The following is a 23,880-nucleotide window of genomic DNA, read 5'->3' as shown; positions in this document are numbered from 1 at the left end:
CATTGCAATATATGGATTTCTCTTATTGTGAAAATATTACAAAGGTGCCTAACTTATCAGTGATTTCCCCAAATATAAAGAGGTTGAACCTTCAAAAATGCATAAATTTAGTTGAGGTTCACCAGTCCGTTGGACTTCTTCAAGAGCTTGTAACCTGGGATCTCACTTCTTGCCAAAATCTTAGGATTTTACCAAGAAACCTCAAGTTGAAATCTCTTAGATGGATTTGTCTTCCTAGGTATGCAAGTCTTATGCAAAGAATGGAAAGATTAGCATTGCTTTCATCAATAGGATATCTCATTAGCCTTGATGGGTTAAGAATAAATTTAAAAAACGTGAAAGATTCAAGTAACATCTTTAATTTACGAAATCTTAGGACGCTCATATTGTATGATTGTGAAAGTTTTCCAGAAGCCATGAATACTTCTGGTTGCTTCCCTAAATTACAATATTTAGGTTTCTTTAACAGCAACATTTCTACCCTCCCTGAAATTGCAAGGATATGTCCGAAATTACAAACCTTTAACATTCGTGGCTGCTGGAACCTTCGGGAAATTCCAATGCTTCCACCTTGTATACAAGCTGTACATGCAAGAGGGTGCAATTCGTTGAATTCACGTTCATTATTGAGTCAGGTATCTCTAATTTATATAAAAAAGAAACAATTTTGGTAAACTCTCCTTACTAAATTTGCTAAACTGAAGTTCTGTAATTTTGCTAATTGTAAACAGTTTGGAGATGTGATAGGGCTTCCACAGAATTTAGCATGTGGTTATTCTAATATGGGATCATCGCATCAAGAGTTTGGATCTGAATTGGGCTTTGCTTCTAAGTCGCCTAGTTATAACCTTGCACTTCCAGGAACTACAATTCCAGAGTGGTTCAACCATCAGAGTGATGCACATTCCATATTATTCTCAGTTGGTCAAAGATTTTCATCATTTGCTTTATGTGTTGCTTTAAACGTGAAACTCCGCAAGGGTAATGTGCCAATTCATCGTGAAAAGTTTACTTGTTCTATCTACTTGCTCATTAATGGTTTTGAAGAAAGGCTCGCGAGATGCAAATTTTCACATGATTCATTAAATTTTATGTGGTTTCATTTTATAAGTGTTAGACATGACTTATTGAAACGCATAATTTCAAGTGATCGGAATGACGTTACTCTTCGGTGTAAAATATTAAATTACCACCCCAAATCAGGAAAAGTTAGAATAAAAAGGTGGGGGGTCCATGTGGCATGCATATGCCCCCCTCGGAATTCTACCATAGATGAGATATTAAAAGAAGCATATTTGGATGAAGGATTAAAATTTTTTATATCCAGAGTGGCTGCAGAGGTTCTTCCCTTCAAGCGAGAGATGGTCGGACGCTCTGAAACCCAAAATGCCAATTATTGTCCTCTTTGTGAAATAGCAGAAGATTCAGTCTTACATCTATTTCAATGTTGTCCCTATGCCAAAGGAATTTGGTATGGTGGTAGATGGGGTTTTCGCGTTGAAATGATCCAAGCTAAATCTGTAAAGGAGTTCATTGAACAAATACTTGACCCCCCAAAGGAATTACTAGCAGAAAGAGTCACCAAAGATGAATTCACACTGTATGCAGTCATGGCGATGAAAATCCTTTGGGATGCACGAGAAAAAGCTCTGGTTTCATACTCTGAAGCAAGCATAAATCAGCTAGCCCATCATCTTAACACACAGTATGACTCTAACTTGAGATCACTTGGGACTACAAGGGGAACTGAAGAGCAAAACAGGGAAAGTGCTTGGACCAAACCACCTGATCAACTGGTAAAGCTTAACTTTAATGCATCATGTGATCAAAATAATATAGGTTTGGCTGTAGTTGTCAGAAATCAAGAGGGGAATGGCAGAGCAATCAGACGTGCGGTAAGCCTCTGCAGTAAGATAGCCAATGCCATTGGCATATGAGGAGAGACTTGAACAAGTTGTGGTAAAGGGTATAAAGGTAAGCACTCCAAGTATTTAATAAAATGTTACTCTTGATATATATAATGGTAAATTACAGTACAGATTGCAAAATTGGATTGCTATTTCTCTTCCTGTTTTATAGTCCAATGAATCTGTGCTAAAGATAATCTTTATATTGTTAGCTGGTTTTTGAGGATTTATCTTTTAAATTGCAGCTAACATCATCGACTTCATTGCGAATCCAGCTTGCAAGCTTGGCTGGGAATGGAAGCACATAATGAAGGATATTTTGGCTTTGGCTTCTTTTTTCAGATAATAATGCAGTGCACAGCCTCATAAAATGGGCACTGGGGTCTAATGACTCTAGTCTATTGTTGCCTGTAAATGTTCCCCCAACAGTAAAGAGGGCCTTGGCAGAAGAAACGAGAACCTCTTCATTCAAATTCAAAGAAATATAACAAGGTACTATTATTAGTTTATTACATCGAAACTGTTTTTCTATAATGTTTTTTAGTGTTAAGGAATGCCTCATTGACTGCTTTTGCCATTTCTCTCACAATAAATTAACTACTCATTAATATGATTGGGTACCATTCAATTGGAAAGGACATTAGTGTAAAGAAAAATCAAAATTAATGAAAGAAATTAGCATTTGCTTTTCATTGCTCACTGAATGTGTTTGTTAGTCTTTCTATTTCTCATATGGCATTTAATTTTCTTAAATTGACATAAACAATTTCTAATGGGTCATACTCAAGGGGTCACTTATAGCTTGTAGCTGAATTAGAGTTATTAGATTATTTCAGCCAAAGTTACTTAAAAAATAAGGTAATGGTCTTTTGACCAAATTGTACCTCCTTCCACATCATTACAACGTGGAGTTTAGGTCTTGGTTTTAATTTTGTGTGAATATGGAAGTATTTTCTTTGAAAATATTATAATTTTTATAAAGAAAATTTCAGATTAGTAGAATATTTGGAAGAAAGCTCAATTTTTACAACTAAAATTTTGAAAACAAGCAGATAGAAGTTTGTTACCTCTCTCTCCTCTTTCTAATATGTTGCTCACACAGTCACACATCCTGGTGGACCTGCATTCATTTTCTGCTCTTCTTCAACATGTATGTTTGGACTATGGTTTATCAATTTATTAATACTTAGCACCAGTTCTGAAAGGTCATTTAGATGCTAATGAGGTCTCTCTTGGAATCTTTGATCCTTTTGAAGGTGAGTGTTTAAATACAATTTGATGCTCCTAATTTCACTTTATATGTATACCAGCTAAGTAATTTTTGGAAATATAATTTGATTTTAATATGGGAGTAGTCATGAGGTTACTCTAGGCCTAGCTTGGACTGTTTTAATTTCAGTTAGTATGACTTAAGGCCTTCTGTATTGTAGTTCTGTTAAAAATGACAATATATAAATAAGATCAAATGAATTGATATTCCAGTTGGCCAAGTTTAGAATAAATTGTCTTATTGAATGAAATATGATTTTTATGTTGTTCTTCTCATACAAATAATGGTTATTTCTCCTTGTGATCTTGAACATACCTCATGTTAGAGGCTAATTGGAACCTTTCTCCTGAATTGATATCCCTTAGCACTAAATTTAATATTCACTTCACCTAAAACAAAAATTCATATATCAAAAATGAATTGGAATTATTGGCTGAATCTTAGATACTTTTCTTTTGTGGGGGTGGGGTTGGGGGATTATTGCATTGATTATCATTTACTATTTCAGGAAGCAGAGCATCTAACCGCTTGCCAGAAACTGCACTACACTTGAAGAGCCAAACCAGTTGACCAAGACAAAGCTGCAAGTCCAATGCAAGCACCCCATTGCCCCCAATCAGCCTCTTGGTATTGACAATTGACAAACCACTTCTCTAAGCCCACCATCACTAGCTGAAAAAATATGGTAAACCTTGGAATTATTATAAACATCTTGTTCTTGAATAACCCCTAAATTTGTTCTTCTCCAGTTGCCTAGCGTCAAACTTATTGAAGACTTGACAGAGGAAAAAGTGTTGAAAATGAGGGTTTCCTTCACTATCTCACACACGCCAAAGATAGATCATACCCTACATTGTAGCATTAGTAAGACTTCTATGGCTCTAGTTATAAATTGCTTTGATTGATGGCTTTACTATGAAGACATTGTATGGCCATAGCTAAAGTTGATGCAAGGGCAGCAACTTTCATAGTGAGCTGGAACTGAATGAAATTTTGAATGTTCTTATATACACACCTTCTCCACCTCAAAACTGTCATCACAGAAGTAAACAACCAGGATGACAGTATTTGTGCTCTCCTTCGCCACTTCAGTGCCTTCGATTCCCATGGAAAGCCCAATAATTTTCTTCTCTTAGGATAAATACATGATTCATACCAGCAATTCTCTCTTCAGGTGAGTATTTTTTGAAAATTCCCCGTTCTACTACAGCTTCATTATTCAAATCCTCATCATGATTGGGAATCCCACATTCCAAAGCTATCACTCTTGCTGCATGTTCATTGTCATCAGGGATCATTTTGATGTTTACTCTAGAGAGTGCATAAAGTCTTTTTACTCTTCCTCTTTTCGAAATCCTCGCTTCTATTTTTCTTTGAATTGAGGGCCTTGACTTAGATTATCTCAGAATTCTGCTTGATTTTATCGATATTGATGCCTAAATCGAAGATAGCCCAATAATGTAGTACTTTTGCTGTACGGCTCCCAAATCCTTCAACAGGTCATGCAGAAATCCTGTTTGTAAATTGTACTAGCTGTGTTAAAACCAAAAACTTGTTGCCTAATAACAAGAACATTTTCTAATTTTTCTTAGGAAGTACATTTTCTCGTTGCTTCTTAACCAAGCCAAGATTCTCTTAGCGTCATCTCATTAACTGTCAAGTGCCTGTTTTGTCAGTGAAGATTCCTTTTTTTTTTTTGGTGACTGAGTCCATTGTGTAACAAGCAGAAGGTTCTCGAACCAAGGTGTAATCAGGCATCAAGCATTTCATAGAATATGCCACATGTAAGAGTAACTAATAGAGGCAGACCTTCCGGAGTTGCCACCACCATAACTGTGACTGCCACGGCAAAAAGGCATGATCAATCATCATGCACTATATCTCTAATACTTTGAGTTTTAAATATTTGTATGAGTATTAAGATTTAGAGTATTAGAGCAACAAATGTTCTCTCATGTCAGCTCTTAAGTTGCATACTGTGGTTTTGTTATTTTAATTTCCGGTTCACTTTTTCTTTTTAACTTAATGTTTGTGTTTTCAACATAATGCAGTGGTTATCTTTAACATAATATTTTTGTTTTAAATCAAGCTTCAGTATGACCAGGCTGCTTGTCTTGTGCTATTACTCTCAAGAAAGAGGCCACACCAGAGAATGATGCTTCCTATTGGTAGTTGAGGAAAGGTGATTGGTTAAATTCTTTTTTTTTTTTTCATGATTATGTTTCAATCTTCCATTCTTTTCATTGTAAATGCATACATATGTGAAATTTAGCATTCATTAATTGTCATATTGGATGTTGATTTCATTTATTCTTTTTATGGAGACCACTTAAGAAGATTGGCTTTTAATGTCTCTAGGAAGTTTTCTAAGTCCTACATGCAGCACATATAGTTGCGAGTCAATTTTTTGTCATTTACTTTTTGTTCAGCTGTGTTTGCTATTTACAACTCTTTCCCTGTATCAGACTGTGTTATCATTTTTATGAGTTATAAAGAGTACAAGGGAAATACACTTTATTTTAAATGCTTTATTTTCTTGTGATGAAATCCATCAATGTAGAAGATATTTAATTTGTGGGGAATTTTTATATTGCAATCATAGGAATGGACCCTTTATACATGTGCCTGATGTTTTTGCTTGCATTAAGAATCTTTATGCTTAAGAACCTGTGATCTTGTTTGCAGAAATGATGAATGCTCTTAACAAGGGAGTGAAAAGGCATAGGCCAAGTTGCAATTTCAATACCCGATTGCCCTCACTCCAGCCTCCTAGTATTTGCTTAGGTCATTGAGGTATGTTCATAAGCATTACTTTATGTGTTACTCTGCTGCAGATATCTTGAATTAAACTATTGAAAAATCTATCAAAGTTTGATTAAGCTTCTTGCAAATCGAACTAAAACTTACTTTGAGCTTTAGGTTGATAAAACAGTTGCCCAAAACAAGTCCTGTCAGAGGTGATTTGTGCACAAGTTAGCATGTAACTATATGTGGCCTGGTCACGAGATTGTTACTGCATGGGCCAGGGCATGTAACTATTTGTGCACAAGTTAGTTCAAACCCAATTTTTATGAAAATTGTTTTTAATGTACAATGAGTGCTTTGTTTATTTCTTGGACATATATACCTTAAAATTTTCTTTTATGGTGATGTGAATTGGGTTTGTTTTAGCTTGTGTTATTGAAGTTTTTGTTATGTTCTACATGCTTGGCTATTGTATGAGTAATAATAAGTTCACAGCCTTTGTGGTCATGTGGTACTTGTTTTTCGATCAAAACAGTTAATCAAGTAGAAAGAGAGTTTTTATAGTGGAAGATAATTACCTTGTTGAGACTGTGTAGCTGTCTATGTCTGTTTAATTAAATATTAGAGGACTTCATCAAATGTTTTGTCTGCATGAACAAAAGCAAATGTTTAATGAGGTCCTTGACAAGGTTATTTCTAGAGCACAATTTTGGAAAGCTAAATCCTATCCCAAGCTTCCAGAATTACTCAAGTTAAATCCATCCTAGCATCTATTCCCACCTACACAGCCTCTACCTTCTACCTTTCAAAAAACATTGGTTCCAAAATTGATTCTTGTCTTAGGAAATTTACTTGGGGTCACTCCATGGACAAGAATTCTTTTTTCCCAGTGTCCTGGACCAAGGTTTGTAAGCCCAAAGATTGTGGGGGGTTTGGGAATTAGAAAGTTGGAAGACACAAACATTGGCTTTATAGCCAAATTGGGATTGGCTATGGCCTCTAACCTTGATGTGAAATGGGTTCAAATCCTCAAAGCCAAATACCTTCAGAAAAAAAGTTTCCTCAAAGCACCATTGAGCTCTCTCTCCTCCTGGTTATGGAAAGGCATCTACAAGTCTAAAGCTTTAGTGAAAAAAGGGGCTTGCTTTCAAAACATGATTGGAAGCACCTCTGGAAACTAAAAATCCATTAGAGATTAAAACTAATGCTCTAAAAAATTGCATGGGATATCCTTCCTACCAAAAAATCACTCAATAGGAGGTGGCCACAAACAAACATGACATGTGTTCTATGCAACCAAGATATGGAATTTGTAAATCACATCTTTGTCTCATGCCCTTACACATCTACCATTTCCATTTGGTCACTCTCTCCATGGCCAATTCTCACTGCCTCTCTTGGAACTTTGTCTCCAAGTAACATTGGGAAATTTTTCATTTTTCCGCAATGCCACTTGAAGATTCCCACAAATGAAGAACACAAGTTCACTCTCTTTGCCTCTATTCTATTTGATAAAATATGGAAAATTCGAAATCAAACCATCTTTGCAGGTCACACACGAACCCAAAGGAAGGTGCTAAAACGTTTAAGTGTACTTTGATCACATTTTGGCTTGGTCTCAATTATATCTCCCCCCCCCCCCCCCCACCTTGTTATTTTGGAAGCCCCCTCACACTAGTTGGGTGACAATTAGTTTTGATGTTGCCATAAGATCTGTGCCTCTTTTATTGCAGTGGTTTGCCAAAATGAATTTGGTGAGGTTTTGTTTGCTCACTTGTCATAGTATGTTCCTGTTTGACAATGCCTCCTCTAAGTAATTACTATGACCTGATTTAAAGGGCATTAATGCATATTTTATTAGGGGGAATTACTAGTGCACACTAGTTGTTACAAACAATCGTACACATACATTTTGAAGCGAAATCATGACTTGAAATTACTATTTTAGTTCACAAACTGAGTTTGAAATAGGCACCGCCCTTTTAAAGAAATTTTATGTTAGGCCCCTTTTCAATCCACTTAAGAATGATCATGGAGTTCTACAAATAAATTATATCACTCTGCTGATTTATGTTTTTGCATAATGTGATTTCATTTGCTATTATACCGGAAATGAATTTGTAAGAAAGAAAGACAACCTCATCTATCTAAATATATAATTAAAGTCCAAGCATAGATTTCAATTGTGGGCTAATTTTGAGCCATGTGTCATAAATATTTTCTTAATCTTGGTACTCTGAAATGAATGTTGTTTTGGTAGGTCAGAAAATTATCTTGATTCTCTTGCATGCATCTAGGTGCCTTTTCCACTTCTTCTCTCCATCAAATCCTAATATGCTCTTACATATTCAGCAGTTATAAATTCACCTATTATTATTTTGTGTTTGTAAATTTCCAAACCATTTCTCTTCCTTATCTCTCTCACCTCTTAAACGTATTTCTCCTCTATGGCATTCACACACAGCCTCACATAATATGAGCACCTATATAATGCAAAAGGCCTCTCTCTTCTTGAAGAAATTTAGCTTTGCATTGATCCAAAATGCGAAGAACAATCACTATATTTACCTCAAAAATAGAACCCATTTCTATCTGTTTTTCTTCTTTTTGACATTTTTTTTTTTTTGATACCATTCAAAGGGAGAAAACAGGGAGTTTGTTACAAAGTAGCTGGTCTAGACCAGCATTAGTGAAATGGCATTGTAGTTGCTATATTAGCTACATAACAGACACAGTTTATAACTTTGGGAACAAAAAGCATCTTCAAAACTAAGCCATTTTGATGAAGGGAAGATAGATCAGCCATCATCGTCCTCTCCGGCCAGTTTGGGTTCCTTTCTTTGTTGACAGTTTGGACCAATCTTCTGCTATTGCTTAGGATCAGTACTTGTTGACAGTTCCTTTCTTTATAGATGCCTCCACCAGAGCTTCTTGAGATGCCCCACAAGCTGAGTTTGCTGCACTACTAGCTACACCACAAAACATAGTCTCCCCCTGCATATTCTTGGCCTTATAAGCATATGCACTCCTCCTTGCTCTCTTCCTCCTGACTCCAGCAATTTTGATCATTAGGTGCCTAGGCCCTGCTAGCGATTGAGTGCCTGAGATCGTCTCCTTAGCATTCCTGTTGATGTCTGCATTTTTTGTAGGAGTTTCCTGGTACCTGCAAGAACGGTTTTGAGCTGTTAGAATTACTTCCATGGGGTTAGGTTGTTTGCCTTCATGAACCAGAGTGTTTCTTTGGTTCCAGATTGTCCGAAGTGTAGTGAAAATGGCTTGAAGATAAATCATTGACTCAGCCTCCAGTTTTTTGTGTCTGTCTAGTAAATTCCCAACCCATTGCTGCACCAAGACATTGGCTGGATCAGTGGTATGAACAGCTAACGGAGATCCATGACAGCAAGCTCTAGCAAAAGGGCAAAACAGAAATAGGTGAGTTGCTTCATCTTCATCATCACACAGGGGGCAGGTGCTTTGGGTTGGTATTCCTCTATTTTTTAGACTTAGGAGAGTGGGGAGGCCATCATGCATAAGCTTCCACATAAAGTTGCAGATTTTCAGGGGGACTTTTACTTTCCAGATCAGATTCCAAACCCCCTATGGACATGATTCTATCTCAAAGGATTTGTGGAAAGGCAGAGAGAGTCCTCAAGAAGCAGCTTGTAGGCATTCTTTTTGGCATTTGTTTTCCTATGGCAGAGTCAATGACCGCACCAACTTGGACATCAAACAGTCTTCGATGACCATGAGGTCCATTCATGCCTCTTCTTCTTCCCTTTTTTTTTTCCCTATGTCAACTGTTCTATTTGAAAATTGGCATTGGATTGTTTTCTGAGTGATCATTCAGGAAATTCGTTGGGATTATTTTGTTTACAATTTTTTTTTTCTCTTTTGGAACTAACAACTGTTACAATTTTGAAATTATTAGCGTTGACGATTGGTAGTTTCATTACATCTTATCAAGCCCTTAGATTAGATAGCATTGGCCTTTGGATTGACCTCTTAGAAATTGCCTGCAACTTGTCTGTCAAAATACTTGACTATAAGATTTTTGTGACATTAGGGCTTTGAAAGTGTATTTCTAGAATCCTTTGGCTATTGTGTTTGTTATACTTGAGTTGTGAGGTTTGGATTGATGCTTTCAGTGACAAAGAAAACCTTTAATTTTCAATATGTTAGAACTCCATCTAATTTAAAAATGTTAAGTCCCTTTTAAGTCAAGTTTTTGTGTTTTAAGAATTTGCATGAGCAGTTGGTCTATTGAGAATTACATGAGTTATTATTGCTGGCTTTGACACAAACCTTACGAAAGCAAAATGTCCATTGTATTATGTGGATAGATGACTTGATTCGAAAATTTTCAATTGGTTAATTCTAATACAAAATGTCATTTTTAGCTTATTGTATTAATTTCAATAAGTCTTCATATTTTATTTATTTTTTCTTGCATTAGTTTTAACATAGCCAATAATATGTTATTGAGACAGTTGTTGAATCACTCCGCGGCATCCCTCATCAAGCAATAAATCCAAATGAAAGAAAGCAATAACAGATTTTCATGTTGTTCGAACCCATAACCTGCATCAACATCGAATACATCCGAGTCATGCAGCAACCTACCAGCCTATGCTGTTTGAAGATGCTATTGTAAATGGTATAAAAGTTGCCACTGATACTATTTTTTTTTTTTGGTTCTTATTTTGTTGGTAGGCTGATTGAAGTGACACGTGGTGGGTCCAAAATTTAATATTAAATTTAGTCTCTTAAGAGTTAAATGAGCTGTTATATATTAAAATTAGAATTAACTTCTAACCTTGCATACACTTCCTTATAATGCTTCTCAGATCCACTTGAATAAATCAATGAGCTGAATAAATCCAGAGGCCAAAAGCAGGTAAAGGTTCTTGTTACTTCCTCAAACTTATAAGATTCTTATTTTCCTTAAGACCCCTCATAAACTTAATAGTGGGTACATAATTTGCAATGCATGTAATCATTCAAGAATTTCTTCAATTGTCGAATTTGAGAACTTTCCCATGGGTAGGATGCATAACATAGTTGGTGAATGATAAGATAAATCCTCAAGAAAGTTCATTTATGTGGCTTATTTGTATTTGATGCAACTAGAAACCTTTTCTTTTCTTCTTTTTTGTAAAAACTGTATTTTCATATAATTAAGAACTTTAGTGGAATAATGGATATGATAAAAAATTTGTAAAAGCTGAGTTTCTTATTTGAATGCATGGAATTCTCAAAATTTTAAATTATTCCCAATTTTATTTAATGGCATGTCATTTTATGTTGTTTCATATTTCATCCAATGATGGATAAACAAGTTTAATGGGTAAAGAATTTTTTAAGCGAGTAATCATTTTTTCTTATTCTAGAATTCCTAATACATTTAGAAAGGCCAGGAGGAAGAGAAATAAGAAGAATGGTGCAGGTGGTGGTACAATCATGGTCCCTTGGTCCTATGCTAATGGAGGTTAAGAACATTTTTTCAAACTTAGGTACTTCCTTTATTTTTCTCTTTTTAAAAAATTGAAATTCTGGAGGGTTTTGTATGATTGTTGAAGTTGGAAAAGTGGGATAAATGAGTTTATTGAGATTTGAGGATCAGTTAAATGATGGAGCTTGCATATGTTCTTTTCAAGAGAGAATATGCTATCAATTTTTTGTTATTTTGATGTGTAGGTTATTTTCTTTTCTTGAATATAATTTTTTTGAAGTTCCTCACCTTTGATGACCAATTCATGGACATCTTTGGGCATAAGGCTCTTATTAGTAGTTGGAACTAAGTTTTGGAATTTGACAATTTCCTTTTTATTTTTAAGTGAATATTCCCCATTGTGTTTTAAGCATTTGTAAAATAATGTAGAATAAAAATCAGTTAACGTGACTTCTCACTACATAACTAATTCACCTACTAACTTGGCTCTCCATAATTTTATTTTCCACAAGTGATAAGTATTTTTATTATTTTTAGGAAAGCCATCATGTCATGTAAACCATATTGTTATGTATATATTTGTCTTCTTTACTTGGTTATTAGAAAGGATTATAACAATGTCAAAGTCATTTTTGTAAGGTGGTTCATGACTTCATTCTCAACAATTTAGGTAACTCAAATACTATTACTTTATAACTAATGATGTATAAAACCTCGAGGATGAAACTGATTTTTTGTAATGCCTTATTTGCAAGTATAATCTACCTTCCAGAATATCATGAAAAAAAAGAGTGCCAAACAATTTTTTTGTTTTTGTTTTTGTTTTTGTTTTTTTGCTTGAAAGTTCCAAAATAACATTATTGGAACTGGTAACGGTAATTAATGTGGCAGATCACCATATTGAATGACATTTGGTAAGTTTTCCTAATTCTTCTTATGACCCCAAAATTCTACAATAACTTAGTGGTAGAATGAGTCTTCAAGGTTTTAATTTCTTTAAGGGGTAATCATTTTTATGTGTGTGATGATGTATTATACAAAATTTTCCCATGCATCATGAGTTAGTGACCATCCCTTGGAAATTGAGATCAAAGCACAATCAAAATTTAAATTAGCTTCTAACTGTAGTCTATAGTATCCATTTTAACTTTCTTAATTTTAATGCAAAGTGACACATTTATAATTATCAATGAGAAAGCTGAGATGACCATTTCATTATTATTCTTTGCTTGACGACCATTTCATTATTACTATTATTGAGTGTTTTTAGTTTTTAGTTTTTTTTTTTAATAAAAATTTTATCTTTTAATTTTGATATATTATTATTTAGTAAGTTTTTTCAATTGGTTGCATTAATGTCAAGCTTATGATGAGCAGGTAATAAATACAAACAATTCAAGTCTAAATCTTGGCATCTTAGATAATTTTCTTTTAGCCTTTTTTGTTTTAGTTAGTTTTCCATACAAATTAGATTGTTTATATTTTTGCTATAATTTTTTCTCTTAACTAATGAGTATATTTTTTATATTGTTTCTATTCAGATAATTTGTACACGAAGATCTTGGACATAACAAATTGTAATTAAGTTGAACGAACTGCACCTATCCTCATCCAATTTTGGAGATACTATTAGACCAACTTATTATTTTATTTTGTGATGTATTTAGTATAATTTCACGGACAGTGATTGTAAATTGATATTATATATGTAATATTCAATTGTGATTTTCAAAATTATATATGTAATAGCAGTGTAATGAGAAACTTGACGTAACTAATATCATGAAAGTTGTAAGGAAAAACTATTTTAGTACCTCTAAATGTTGTAGCTAAACTAATGTTCTATATGTTTAATAACCATGCACGAATTACATACTAGTTTTAGTAACGTGGATGGTGAGGTAGTGGGTTCAATAGTGACTAGGAGTGTTTGAAGCTTGGTAATAAAGAAGCGGATGTGTTTTTATATGTTTGAGTAAAAAGTGTAGTGGCAACATAAATTAATCCATATCCTAAAAGTTTTGCTAAATTACCACTTTTTTACAAATCACCAAGCGTAGCCTTCAACCTAAGTTGAACGGATGTTGAATGTACATACACTCAAGGCATAACACTCACATACTAGGCAACCAAATGGACTTTGCAATTGATACAGGCAAAAACCAAACGAGAATGTTAGATTCTGCTACAACTGAGAAATGAACATAGATAAGAGAAAAGTGGAGAATCATTCTAGATCAAAATAAATGAGAGAGAGTCCTTATGTATTGTTTTTAATCAAGAACCAATTTTTGTAAACCCAACAATGTAATATATGACATCAATTGTATATATCCCAGTCTAAATCGTCTTCTCTTGATAAGTTCTCTCACTAGCGTTGAAAAAAACATTCACGACATCAATTACTGTTTTCAAAGAAATTGTTCATGGTCCAAAGAAATAAAAAGAGTGGGATTGGGCCCCCCAAAAAAAGCCCAAGGTTTGCACAACTTTGCTTAGCAAGAAATCAGTACTAATTGAACTTTGTTCTGAGGCCGCCACAACCGCCGATGGAGGCAGGTCCCCTCGCCAAGAGATATGTTATTCGATTACTTTGATACAATTGTCATGCCATTTGTCATTCACCGTGCATGTGTCTATAGTTGACTTTAATAATAAATCCATTTTCGCACTAATCTCGTTTACCACATGATAGGTGTTGATTGACATATGATCTCCTTTATTTTGTGAAAAATGTATTATAATTTTTAATATAACGAGCCACTTTCATTTTGGTTCTTTTTGGTTGTCAAAATTCTCAAGGCGAAAGAACCCTCCAATTGTTTTTCACTCCCTAGAGACTTCTCATCTTCAGTTAACATCATTTAGCTTGTGATCCTGCTATCACCCTGATCCTATTCCATTTTTTTGCCGAGAGTTAACAAGTTTAATAATCTTTTTAAAGTTTGCTTGTTAACTCTCTCTTTAAGTTTCCAGCCTCCAAAAAAATAGAGGTTGTTCTTTTGGAGTATGAATAATAGGAACTTTCAAAGTAAGCTAATAAGCACAGTCATTAACAACATATCAAGAGCTGAAAACTCTTAAACCAAAATAGAGATTACTCTAAAATCCAGTCCTCTATCATTGTTGACAAGTATCCATAAAGTAGTCTATATGTACCCAATGAAGATAAGTAGATGCCTATGTTAATTCTTTTATTTATGCAGATACGTTTGGAATGCTAAAAGGCCTAGGCCCAGCTGCGTATAGCATGGCCCAGATTTTATGAGTCAGGGCTAAAGGCCTATGCTCACTGAGTTTTTATTATATAAATCCTCATATCTCTATCTTTTTTTTTTTCCTTCATTGAATCTCTCTAAAGCTATTTCTGTATCTTTTTCAACAATGGCTCCCGCTAAAGACGACGGGTTTAAGAAACTCGAATACCTATCACTCGTCTCCAAGGTCTGAAAGAGAATGGCACTGAGTTTCCCGATTACTTTGTCCGTAAGCTTCTGACGATAATCCACGCCATTCTTCCTCCTCCGAAGCGGAAGCCGAAGAAGAAGGAAGGCGTTGACAAAGCCAAGTATAGTGCTCTTGCGATTGCAGATAGTAAAGAAAGGCATAGCAATCGTGAAGATAATGGTGATAGTGTTCATCATAAGAGAGGCGACTCGGATAAGCCGTAATTGTATAAGGTTTACAAAGGAATGAGTTTCGCCGAAGAAGTGGGAAACGAAGTAGTTGATTGCTTCAGGCGTTTGTTATATCGAGAAGAAGAGGGGGTTGAAGTTGAAATTGAGATGAATGAGGATGAACCAGCGTTTCTACAAGGGCAGAGCAGGCATTCAATGGATATGTCACCTGTTAGAATTTGTAAGAATCCAGAAGGGTCTTTGAGTCGTGCAGCAAAGCTTCAGTCTGCGCTTACAAAGGAGCGTAGAGAAGTATGCGAACAGCAACATAGAATCATGGACAATCACTTAGCTTTGGGCATAGGTCGAAGCTGTCCATTCAAGAAAAGAGGCAGAGCTTGCCAATCTACAAATTAAAGAGGGAACTCATTCAGGCTATGCATGACAACCAGGTCCTAGTTCTAATTGGCGAGACTGGTTCGGGTAAGACAACTCAGGTAACTCAATATCTAGCAGAAGCTGGATATACAAAAAAGGGTAAATTTTTTGACTGATGGTATGCTTCTTAGGGAAATTTTGATCGATGGTAACCTTTCCCAGTACTCTGTTATTATGCTCGATGAAGCACATGAGAGGACTATACACACAAATGTTCTCTTTGGATTACTCAAGCTGTCAAGCAACTAGTGAAACGAAGACCCGCCCTTCGCCTGATTGTCACTTCTGCAACACTGGATGCAGAAAAGTTTTCAGGGTGTTTCTTTAACTGTAATATATTTACAATTCCTGGTAGAACTTTTTCTGTTGAGATACTCTACTCCAAACAGTCGGAAAGTGATTACCTTGATGCACTCCTACTTACTGTGCTACACATCCACTTGACAGAACCTGAAGGAGACATCCTTCTCTTCTTGACTGGTCAGGAGGCGATTGATTTTGCATGCTTGTCTCTTCATAAAAGGGTGAAAGGGCTAGGTAAAAATGTTCTGGAATTGATTATTGTAATGGTTTATAAGTGAAATGCAGTCAAGGATATTTGAACCTGCACCTCTGGGGAAGAGGAAAGTGGTAGTTGCTACCAATATCGCCGAGGCATCTTTGACGATTGATGGAATACATTACATTATTGATCCTGGTTTTGCAATGCAGAATGTGTATAACCTGAAGCAAGGGCTTGATTCGTTTGTCATAACTCCTATTTCACAAGCTTCAGCCAAGCAGCGAGCTGGGTGTGCTGGGAGTACGGGGCCTGGGAAATGTTATCACCTCTACACTGAGAGTACATACTGCTATGAGATGTCCCCTACTTCAATTCCTGAAATACAGAGGATAAATCTTGGGTTAAATACGCTTATGAAAGCTATGGGGATAAATGATCTTCTGTCTTTTGATTTCATAGATCTGCCTTCACCCCAAGCTCTCATTTCTGCCATGGAACAGTTGTACAATCTAGGAGCTCTTGATGAGGAAGGGCTTCTGACCAAATTGGGCCAGAAAATGGCTGAATTTCCTCTTGAAACACCATTATCTAAAATGCTGCTTGCCAGTGTGGACCCTGAATGCAGTGATGAGATTTTGACCATCATTGAAATGATTCAAACAGGGAATTATTCTACAGGCCTAGAGGGAAACAAGCACAAGCTGATCAAAAGAAGGCCGAGTTTTTCCAGGCAGAGGGAGACCATCTAACATTACTTGTGGTTTATGAGGCTTGGAAAAGTAATAACTTTTCTAGGCCCTGGTGTTTTGAGAACTTTGTTCGGTACAGATCATTGAGGAGGGCACAGGATATGAGAAAAAATCTACTAACCATCATGGACAAATATAAATTGAACTTAGTGACTGCAGGGAAATTTTTTACAAAGATCCGAAAGGCGAATACTGCAGGGTTCTTTTTCCATGCATCTAGAAAGGACCCACAAGAGGGCTATAGGACCCTAGTAGAGAACCAACAATTCTCTATTCATCCAGACAGTATTCTTTTCCAGAGGCAACCTGACTGGGTCATCTACCATGGGCTGGTGATGAGTCTGATGACTACAAAGGAGTACATACGAGAGGTCACAGTTATAGATTGGCTCGTGGAACTGGCCTAGATTTTTCAAGGTGGCAGATTCTACAAAGTTGAGCAAGCGAAAACGACAAGAAAGGATTGGGCCACTTCATGATAAACATCACGAGCCAAATTCTTGGCATTTGAGTAAACGCCTGGCTTGAGATGTCTCGATGTGATTCATTTTGATTATGGGTACTGCTGTAAATCGGAATGGTGCTATTTGCATGGTTGTCCTCATTATTTGATGTGATGCATTTAGCTGGAGATAAATAACAATTTCAAATCTTAAACTATTCTTTTTTAAGACTCTTTTGGACTAGGTTGTAGTGATAGGTTTTTGTTCTTTTGTTTCAGTTCATGGTTTAATGGACTTTTGTACTTTATGCACTTGATTTTAATGTAAAAGGGAGCTGCAAGTTCTATTCAGATTATTGTTACACTACATGAATTTTATTGTATTATTGTTACACTACATGAACTTCATTGTAAAAGGGAGCTGCTAGTTCTAGTCAGATTTTAACTTCATTAGTTCTACAAAATAATGTTGTGCATGCATCTAAGTACGCCTAACATAAAAATCAGGAGAAAAAAAAAGGCCAATTCATTAGAAGTTATAGAGGAATCCTTTTATTGCTCTCCTGCATTCGGTCATCCAACTTGTTTAATGAGTTATCTTAGCTAGCACATATTTGTATGGCAAATATACCTCAAAAAGATTTTCAGGACTCTCCATTGCTTGACCAAACCAGCCTAGTGACATATCTGGGCAAATATATCATTATGGGGAAGACCAGCAGCAGAGAAAAGTGGCCCTCTAGCAATAGAGTAGATGACATCAATTCTAGAAATCCCTGTCTTTATCATCTCCTCATGATAGGTTCTCTCACTAGGGCTGAAGAAAACGTTCATAGCTTCCATTATTATTTTTGAAGAAAATGTTAATTACTAATTAAACATCAGAAAATATCACACAATGGAACCCCTCTTCAAAATATAATGTAGTGTGAGGAAGACCAACAGATTGTCCTTATATGCAAAAAAGATGTTCATAGCACAAAAATAATACAGCAATAACAAAGAAAACTTTCGCTGCAATGATGCATGGCACACACCCCTCAATCAAAGGCTTTAAGCCTTAATAGTGGAATTCAAAAAAGAACTTGCACTATCTATACAACAACATTCCCAAGCATGACTCATGCATTTAGAACTGAAACTAGCTGCAGATTTAGCGTAATCGCTTCTCACAACTCTCAACTAAAAAATATTGTCTCTAATACTTGGAAGCCATGTAAAATTTGCAAATATATTAAATATTTCTAAGTATTAGAACCACAAAGCTTTGTGCATCTAGACCCTGACCTTTTAAAAAAAAAAAATTACAGTATATGATACAGCCTCAGTGCAAATTAATGGCGTAAATATTTTACATTACCTCATGAAGAGCATCATCATAGGAACTCATATCCATAAGTATGACAAGAACATGCTTCCCAATTCAAAAGCAAAATATTCAGCAGTAGTAAGAACTATACGAGGAGTGATAATACATTCAATTGTAGGGTCATTTGCCTGTAAAAGAGCACATCAGAGGACACATTTTATGAATGCAATTCAGACACTGTATTACTGAACTTATAACAGTAATAGGTATATCACAATATGGTCCATATGCAGATTTGAAATTATACCAGGTTCAGAAAGAGCGTCACACTCTCCATAGAGCCATTTTCCTCAAAATCATGTGTGAAAAACTGTGCAGTCTCCATATTTACAACCATAGCTACAAATACAACGGCAAAATTGTCCTCTTCTGCATTCTGTAAATTAATAAAGTAGGTCAGCATAATCACTTAAAAGTTAGGGGGGATGAAGACAACAACAAGAAGATAAGAGACAGTAACAAAAGTGGTGATGTAAGAAATAATTAACTCGGTTAATTCTAAGGAAAAGGAAACAACTGGATATGGAAGTAAAAGAAATTGAGATTCCTATTTACTAGGAAGGTATATAATTCTAGCACTTCATGAATTTCGTTGTAAAAGGGAGCTGCTAGTTCTATTCAGATATTAACTCCATTAGTTCAACAAAATAATGTTGTGCATTCATCTAAGTATGCCTAACATAAAAATCAGAAAAAAGGACGATTCATTAGAAGTTATAGGGGAATTCTTTTATTGCTATCCTGCATTTAGTCATCCAACTTGTTTAATACTTAGTTATCTTAGCTACCGCATATTTGTATGGCAGATATAACTCAAAAAGATTTTCAGGACTCCAATCGCTTGACCAAACCAGGCTGGCTACATATCTAAGCAGATATTTCATTATGGGGAAGACAAGCTGCAGAGAAAAGCGGAATCTTTTGTCCTCTATCAATGTTGATGACAACAATTGTAGAAATCCCTGTCTGTATCATCTCCTCATAATAGGTTCTGTCACTAGGGTTGAAGAAAACGTTCATGACATCCATTATTGTTTTTGAAGAAAATGTTCATGGTCCAAAGAAATAAAAAGAGTGGGATTGAATTGTATAATTTATTGAAATAATCTATCATGGAGGTCCTGTTGCTTTTAGCCTAACACAAAAACAAAAGTTTCTAATTCCATATGGAACTTCTAGCTAACTGCACATACATCAGCTTGGTCTTGAATTTTTTAGTGTCCTCTCTAATTAAGTCATTTCACCTGATAGATAATTCCAGATTCAAAACTTTCTTTTATATTGGTAAGATAGATGCGAACTTATTGGGCTTAACTCAAACATACAATCTCACCCTCCATTCCATTAATGTGGGAAGAGGAAGTGCCATTTAAGCTCAAGCTCATCAGCAACTCTATATTCAAACAAGATCGAAGAATGGTTGAGGTGAAACTTAAAGATGATAGTGATAAAACGGAGAAAATGGCCCATTAGGCATGGATGCTAAAGAATCTAGTTAGTAGGCTCCGGAAGGAAAGAATATAACATACTAACATCTCGACTCTGAGAGAGTCGATTTTCAACCTAAAAATCGAGTCTTAAAGACTCGATTTCTATGTTCTGATCAAATCTGATGTGGCCATTTTCCACGTGGTGGCCACCTGGAAATCGAGTCTTAGAGACTCGATTTACTTGTGAAAAATTAAATACGCTTAAGCGACCAAAGGGACTCCAGGTAGATATCGAGTCTTTTAGAGTCGGTTTTTAAAGGAAATCGAGTCTTTGAGACTCGATTTGCTATGTTTGGTCCACTTTGGTCCACGTGGCTAGGGCAGCTTCTTTTTATCACCCAATAATAAGTTTGTGAGGTCTGCCGTTTGCCATTGCAAAACAAAATCCAGCAGCTCTCTCTCACTCTCTCTTCCTCTCTCTCTCACTCTCTCTCTCTCTCACTCTCATAGAAAACTTCAAATCAAACTCATCCTCCATTTACACATTATCATGTCAAGTAAGGTTTTTATACACTCTCTCTAGTTGTTAGTTTTTTTTTTTTTGAATAGTTGTTAGTTACATAGATGTAATGTTAGGGTTTTTTTATGGGTAGTTGTTAGTTACATATATGTAATGTTAGGTTTTTTATGGGTATGTATCATTAGTTTTTTTGTTTGGTTTGTAATTTTTCTTTATATTTTTTATAGAATGATTTGAATATTTGTGCATTTAGTTTTTTTTTTTTTTTTTTAGTATGATTAATGAATTTTTTTTTTGTTTAGAAACAAATGGTAATGATTGAGTATATATGTTAATGTGGGGTTTGTAGATGCATATGATGTAACAAGTTAGTGTATATATGCTAGGCTTTTTTTTAAAATTTTTTTTTATAAGAAGTAACAAATATTTAAGATATATATTTGTATTGTTAGGCTTTTATCATGGCTATTTTTGTTGTTGTTTGGTTTAATATTTGTTATTATCTTTTTGTTAGAATGATTTGAAATTTTGTAGTGGGGGTAAGTGTTGTCTTTAGTTTTTTTATTTGTTTGAGTATGAAATAATAATGATTGAGTGTGTTTGTATGTGATGTGGAGTGAGTATATGCAAATGTGGGGTGTGTTGGATGTAAGAAGTTGTAATTTTCCTACTTTGAGTACATAAAAATGTTTTGTAATTGTGTTAAAATATGTCACTAACATATTACCCTTGACTTTAATAGGTTCACAATCTCGAAGAATATTGACGTAAATGTATACTACGGTGGTCCCCTTTCCAATCACGAGCAGTTTGACGGATTCGCATTTCAAGGGCCGAATATCGAATGCTATTACATGATACTACGTCGTAAGTTGAAGACATTGAATGATTTGAAGTTGAAAATAATGAAAGAACTGAGTTTGAGCCCTACTTGTTACGACATAAATATTATTTATCGTTACCCACAAGAAGTTCTTTATGAGCGGATAAATTACAAGTACATGGCGATCAAAGAAGATAAACATGTAAAGGTCATGTTTAATAGAATCCATAAAATGCCCCAAGTAAATGCTGCTGAGTTGTACGTAAGTTCCGAGCCGCTCGCAGAAGTTGATGTCGAGGAGTTGCAGCAACAAACAACTACATCTTTGCAATTAGACGATGGATGCACTACAATGGGAGGTTACACATTCTCATCTCAAGATAATGCTGCCAATACTAGTGAAACACTTCAACCTCAAGAGACATATTTAGGGGTGGAGGATGAAGATCATTTTGCGAATAATGATGAAAATCTCGATGATATGGATGAGTACGAAGAGAGGATTGAGCGAGGCAACTTTGAGAAGGATGTGGATGACCATGAACTTGCTTCCAATTTTGAAAACTAAGTTCTAAAAGAGAACTACACAATTAGCCAGTACACCTATCCATGCCAAACCTATGCTTTCTACCAAGCTAGAGCCCCAGACTTCCTTGACCTGGCCTCCATAGGTGACCTCTTCTCAGTCAGCCGCCTCAAGATATCAGAACCCAGCAAAATATCCTCCCCTTCCTCCGCTCTTGTTGCTGGCCAACCCCTCTTTGTTCCTATTTCATGCTCTTGTAACTCCATTAACACCACCACTAACTTATCCTATGCCAATCTCTCATATGTAATCAAACCAAATGACACTTTCTACATTGTTTCCACCTTTAAGTTTATGAACCTCACAACCTACTATTCTGTTGAGCTTGTCAACCCCACTCTAGTCCCTACCAACCTTTCTATTGGTGTTACTGTCCTTTTTCCTATCTTTTGCAAGTGTCCTAACACGACCCAGGTGCAAAACAGAGTCAAATATCTGATATCCTATGTATTGATATAAACACAATATATCTTTTCTTTTCAATTATTGATATAAACACAATAGTCAAGTTTTAAGGAGTTTTAACCACATCCCCTTTATTTTTGGTAGAAAAATTCAACTCGCACTACCAACCCAGTTGAACTGATTACATCATCCTTCAGCCGCTGATGGGGACAAGATTCCTTTCAAGTCCAAATACCATTGGCTCAAGGAGTTTCAACCCTTTTTTTTTTTCTTCCCCCCCCACCCCCCTAGTCAAAGAAGTTCAAACTAATTAGGAATTCAGAGTGCTATGTGAAGCAACGTCAATTAAATACAATTTCCTTCCAAACAACACTAAAATGATTTTCATTCACTTGTGTCTCCTATATCCTCTGCAAAGTCTCCTCTATTTTTCTGCATTCACAGTAATTATCACTTGCAACTTGCCAGATTGCATTAAGAATGTTCACATTGAATTAAAAGAGTAACTTTTCCAATGAAGCATAAATGACTAATAATTGCAAAAATTGCATATAGAACAGTCTTGGATGAGCCATAGTGGCGCTATCTCTGTGCCTGAGAACAAACCATTAGTCCTGATCAAATTTTGTAATTATCTGAGTTAGTCTTCAATTACACAGCCTACTGTATGTAATTAGATGGTGCATGCTTCATACGTATTACAATTGTCAAAATTTTGATACTAAATCAATCTAGTCCACATGCAAGGATCAGCAGTCACAAAAACCATTTACTAGACTTTCAACTAACCCACATAAAAAAATCACACTTAAGAAGAAAAACATACCTGCTTACTGAGTGAGAGTGGAGAGAGTGCTTGAGAGTGGAGACTATGGCAGGCCGAGTGACAGCTCGGGGGCGAGTCGAGAGGGTGGAGAGCAGTGACAGATGCGAGTGAGAAGGTGGACAGAGGCGCGAGAGGGAGAGTGAAGAGGCGCGAGAGGGAGAGTGAGTGACAGAGAGTGGCTCTGGTCTGCGACAGTGAGAGGGTGAGTGACAGAGAGGGAGAGTGAAGAGGCGCGAGAGGGAGAGTGAGTGACAGAGAGTGGCTGCGGTGCGCGACAGGCGAGAGGGTGAGTGACAGAGAGTGGAGAGAGGCGCGAGAGAGAGAGTCTGTGCGAGAGGCTGGACTTGGGTTAATTTGAAAAACCCCTATTATAAATCGATCCTCAAACACTCGATTTCCAGGTGGTTCAAGTGACATGTACACGTCACACTTGAGAGTGTTAAGAGTCGATATATAAATCGACTCTTAAAAACTCGATTTCCAGGTGGCCGCCACGTGGAAAATCGCCACATCAGATCTGATCAACCCACAAAAATCGACTATCTAAGAGACGATTTATAGCCTCAAAATCGACTCTCTAAGAGTCGAGATGCTAGTATACTATAAACTTCTGAAACAGTGCCTACTAACTATATTCTTCAGCCGTTAGGGCTATTTGCCCATTTTGTCCTGATAAAACTTAAAGCCAAAGCTCCAAGTTTCCAGACACAAGTGAACTAATACATTAACAAAGTAAAAACTGTAAACAAATAGGAGCCTTCAGTAGATTTATCCTCAAAAGCAAACAAAAGCTGCTCCACAT

General features: G+C 35.9%; 1 protein-coding gene, 1 long non-coding RNA gene and 1 pseudogene across 8 annotated transcripts; 2 read left to right on the top strand and 1 right to left on the bottom strand.

The window, feature by feature from the left end:
- The first annotated feature begins 259 nt into the window (after positions 1-259).
- On the top strand, positions 260-13,168 carry LOC142642519 (uncharacterized). 7 transcript variants are annotated; one of them, XM_075816890.1, is made up of 11 exons: positions 260-635; positions 732-1,974; positions 2,153-2,399; positions 3,010-3,163; positions 3,686-3,804; positions 3,927-4,351; positions 5,267-5,359; positions 5,863-5,970; positions 10,410-10,576; positions 10,767-10,816; positions 12,913-13,168. In XM_075816890.1, exons 1-2 carry the CDS (start codon positions 261-263, stop codon positions 1,935-1,937), a joined length of 1,581 nt encoding a protein of 526 aa, XP_075673005.1. In that variant the 5' UTR covers position 260; the 3' UTR covers positions 1,938-1,974; positions 2,153-2,399; positions 3,010-3,163; positions 3,686-3,804; positions 3,927-4,351; positions 5,267-5,359; positions 5,863-5,970; positions 10,410-10,576; positions 10,767-10,816; positions 12,913-13,168. The 7 variants fall into 7 exon arrangements, with proteins under 7 accessions (XP_075673005.1, XP_075673007.1, XP_075673004.1 ...); XM_075816892.1 differs by lacking the exon at positions 3,927-4,351 and having other exon boundaries at positions 2,183-2,399; positions 3,686-3,862; XM_075816889.1 differs by lacking the exon at positions 3,927-4,351 and having other exon boundaries at positions 3,686-3,862; positions 5,273-5,359.
- Positions 13,169-14,732: 1,564 nt separating this feature from the next.
- LOC142642518 (putative pre-mRNA-splicing factor ATP-dependent RNA helicase DEAH5) lies at positions 14,733-17,467 on the top strand (annotated as a pseudogene).
- A 1,065-nt stretch (positions 17,468-18,532) lies between these two features.
- LOC142642363 (uncharacterized) lies at positions 18,533-19,942 on the bottom strand. The gene is made up of 3 exons (XR_012845645.1): positions 19,814-19,942; positions 18,736-18,864; positions 18,533-18,616 (listed from the first exon to the last, which is right to left on the bottom strand). It is a non-coding gene; the product is annotated as an uncharacterized LOC142642363 (long non-coding RNA).
- Between the last annotated feature and the right edge of the window lie 3,938 nt (positions 19,943-23,880).

This window comes from Castanea sativa, chromosome 7 (assembly GCF_040712315.1).
Source record: "Castanea sativa cultivar Marrone di Chiusa Pesio chromosome 7, ASM4071231v1".
Taxonomy (NCBI): Eukaryota; Viridiplantae; Streptophyta; class Magnoliopsida; order Fagales; family Fagaceae; genus Castanea; species Castanea sativa.
Note: the sequence above shows the minus strand (reverse complement) of the source record. Positions and strands in the feature narration are given on the sequence as shown.

Excerpts from the sequence above, each read along its gene's own strand:
- LOC142642519 (XM_075816892.1), top strand. The coding sequence starts at position 261 with ATGGAAAGATTAGCATTGCTTTCATCAATAGGATATCTCATTAGCCTT. Across the intron at positions 636-731 it reads CACGTTCATTATTGAGTCAG|TTTGGAGATGTGATAGGGCT; the intron begins GTATCTCTAATT and ends AATTGTAAACAG.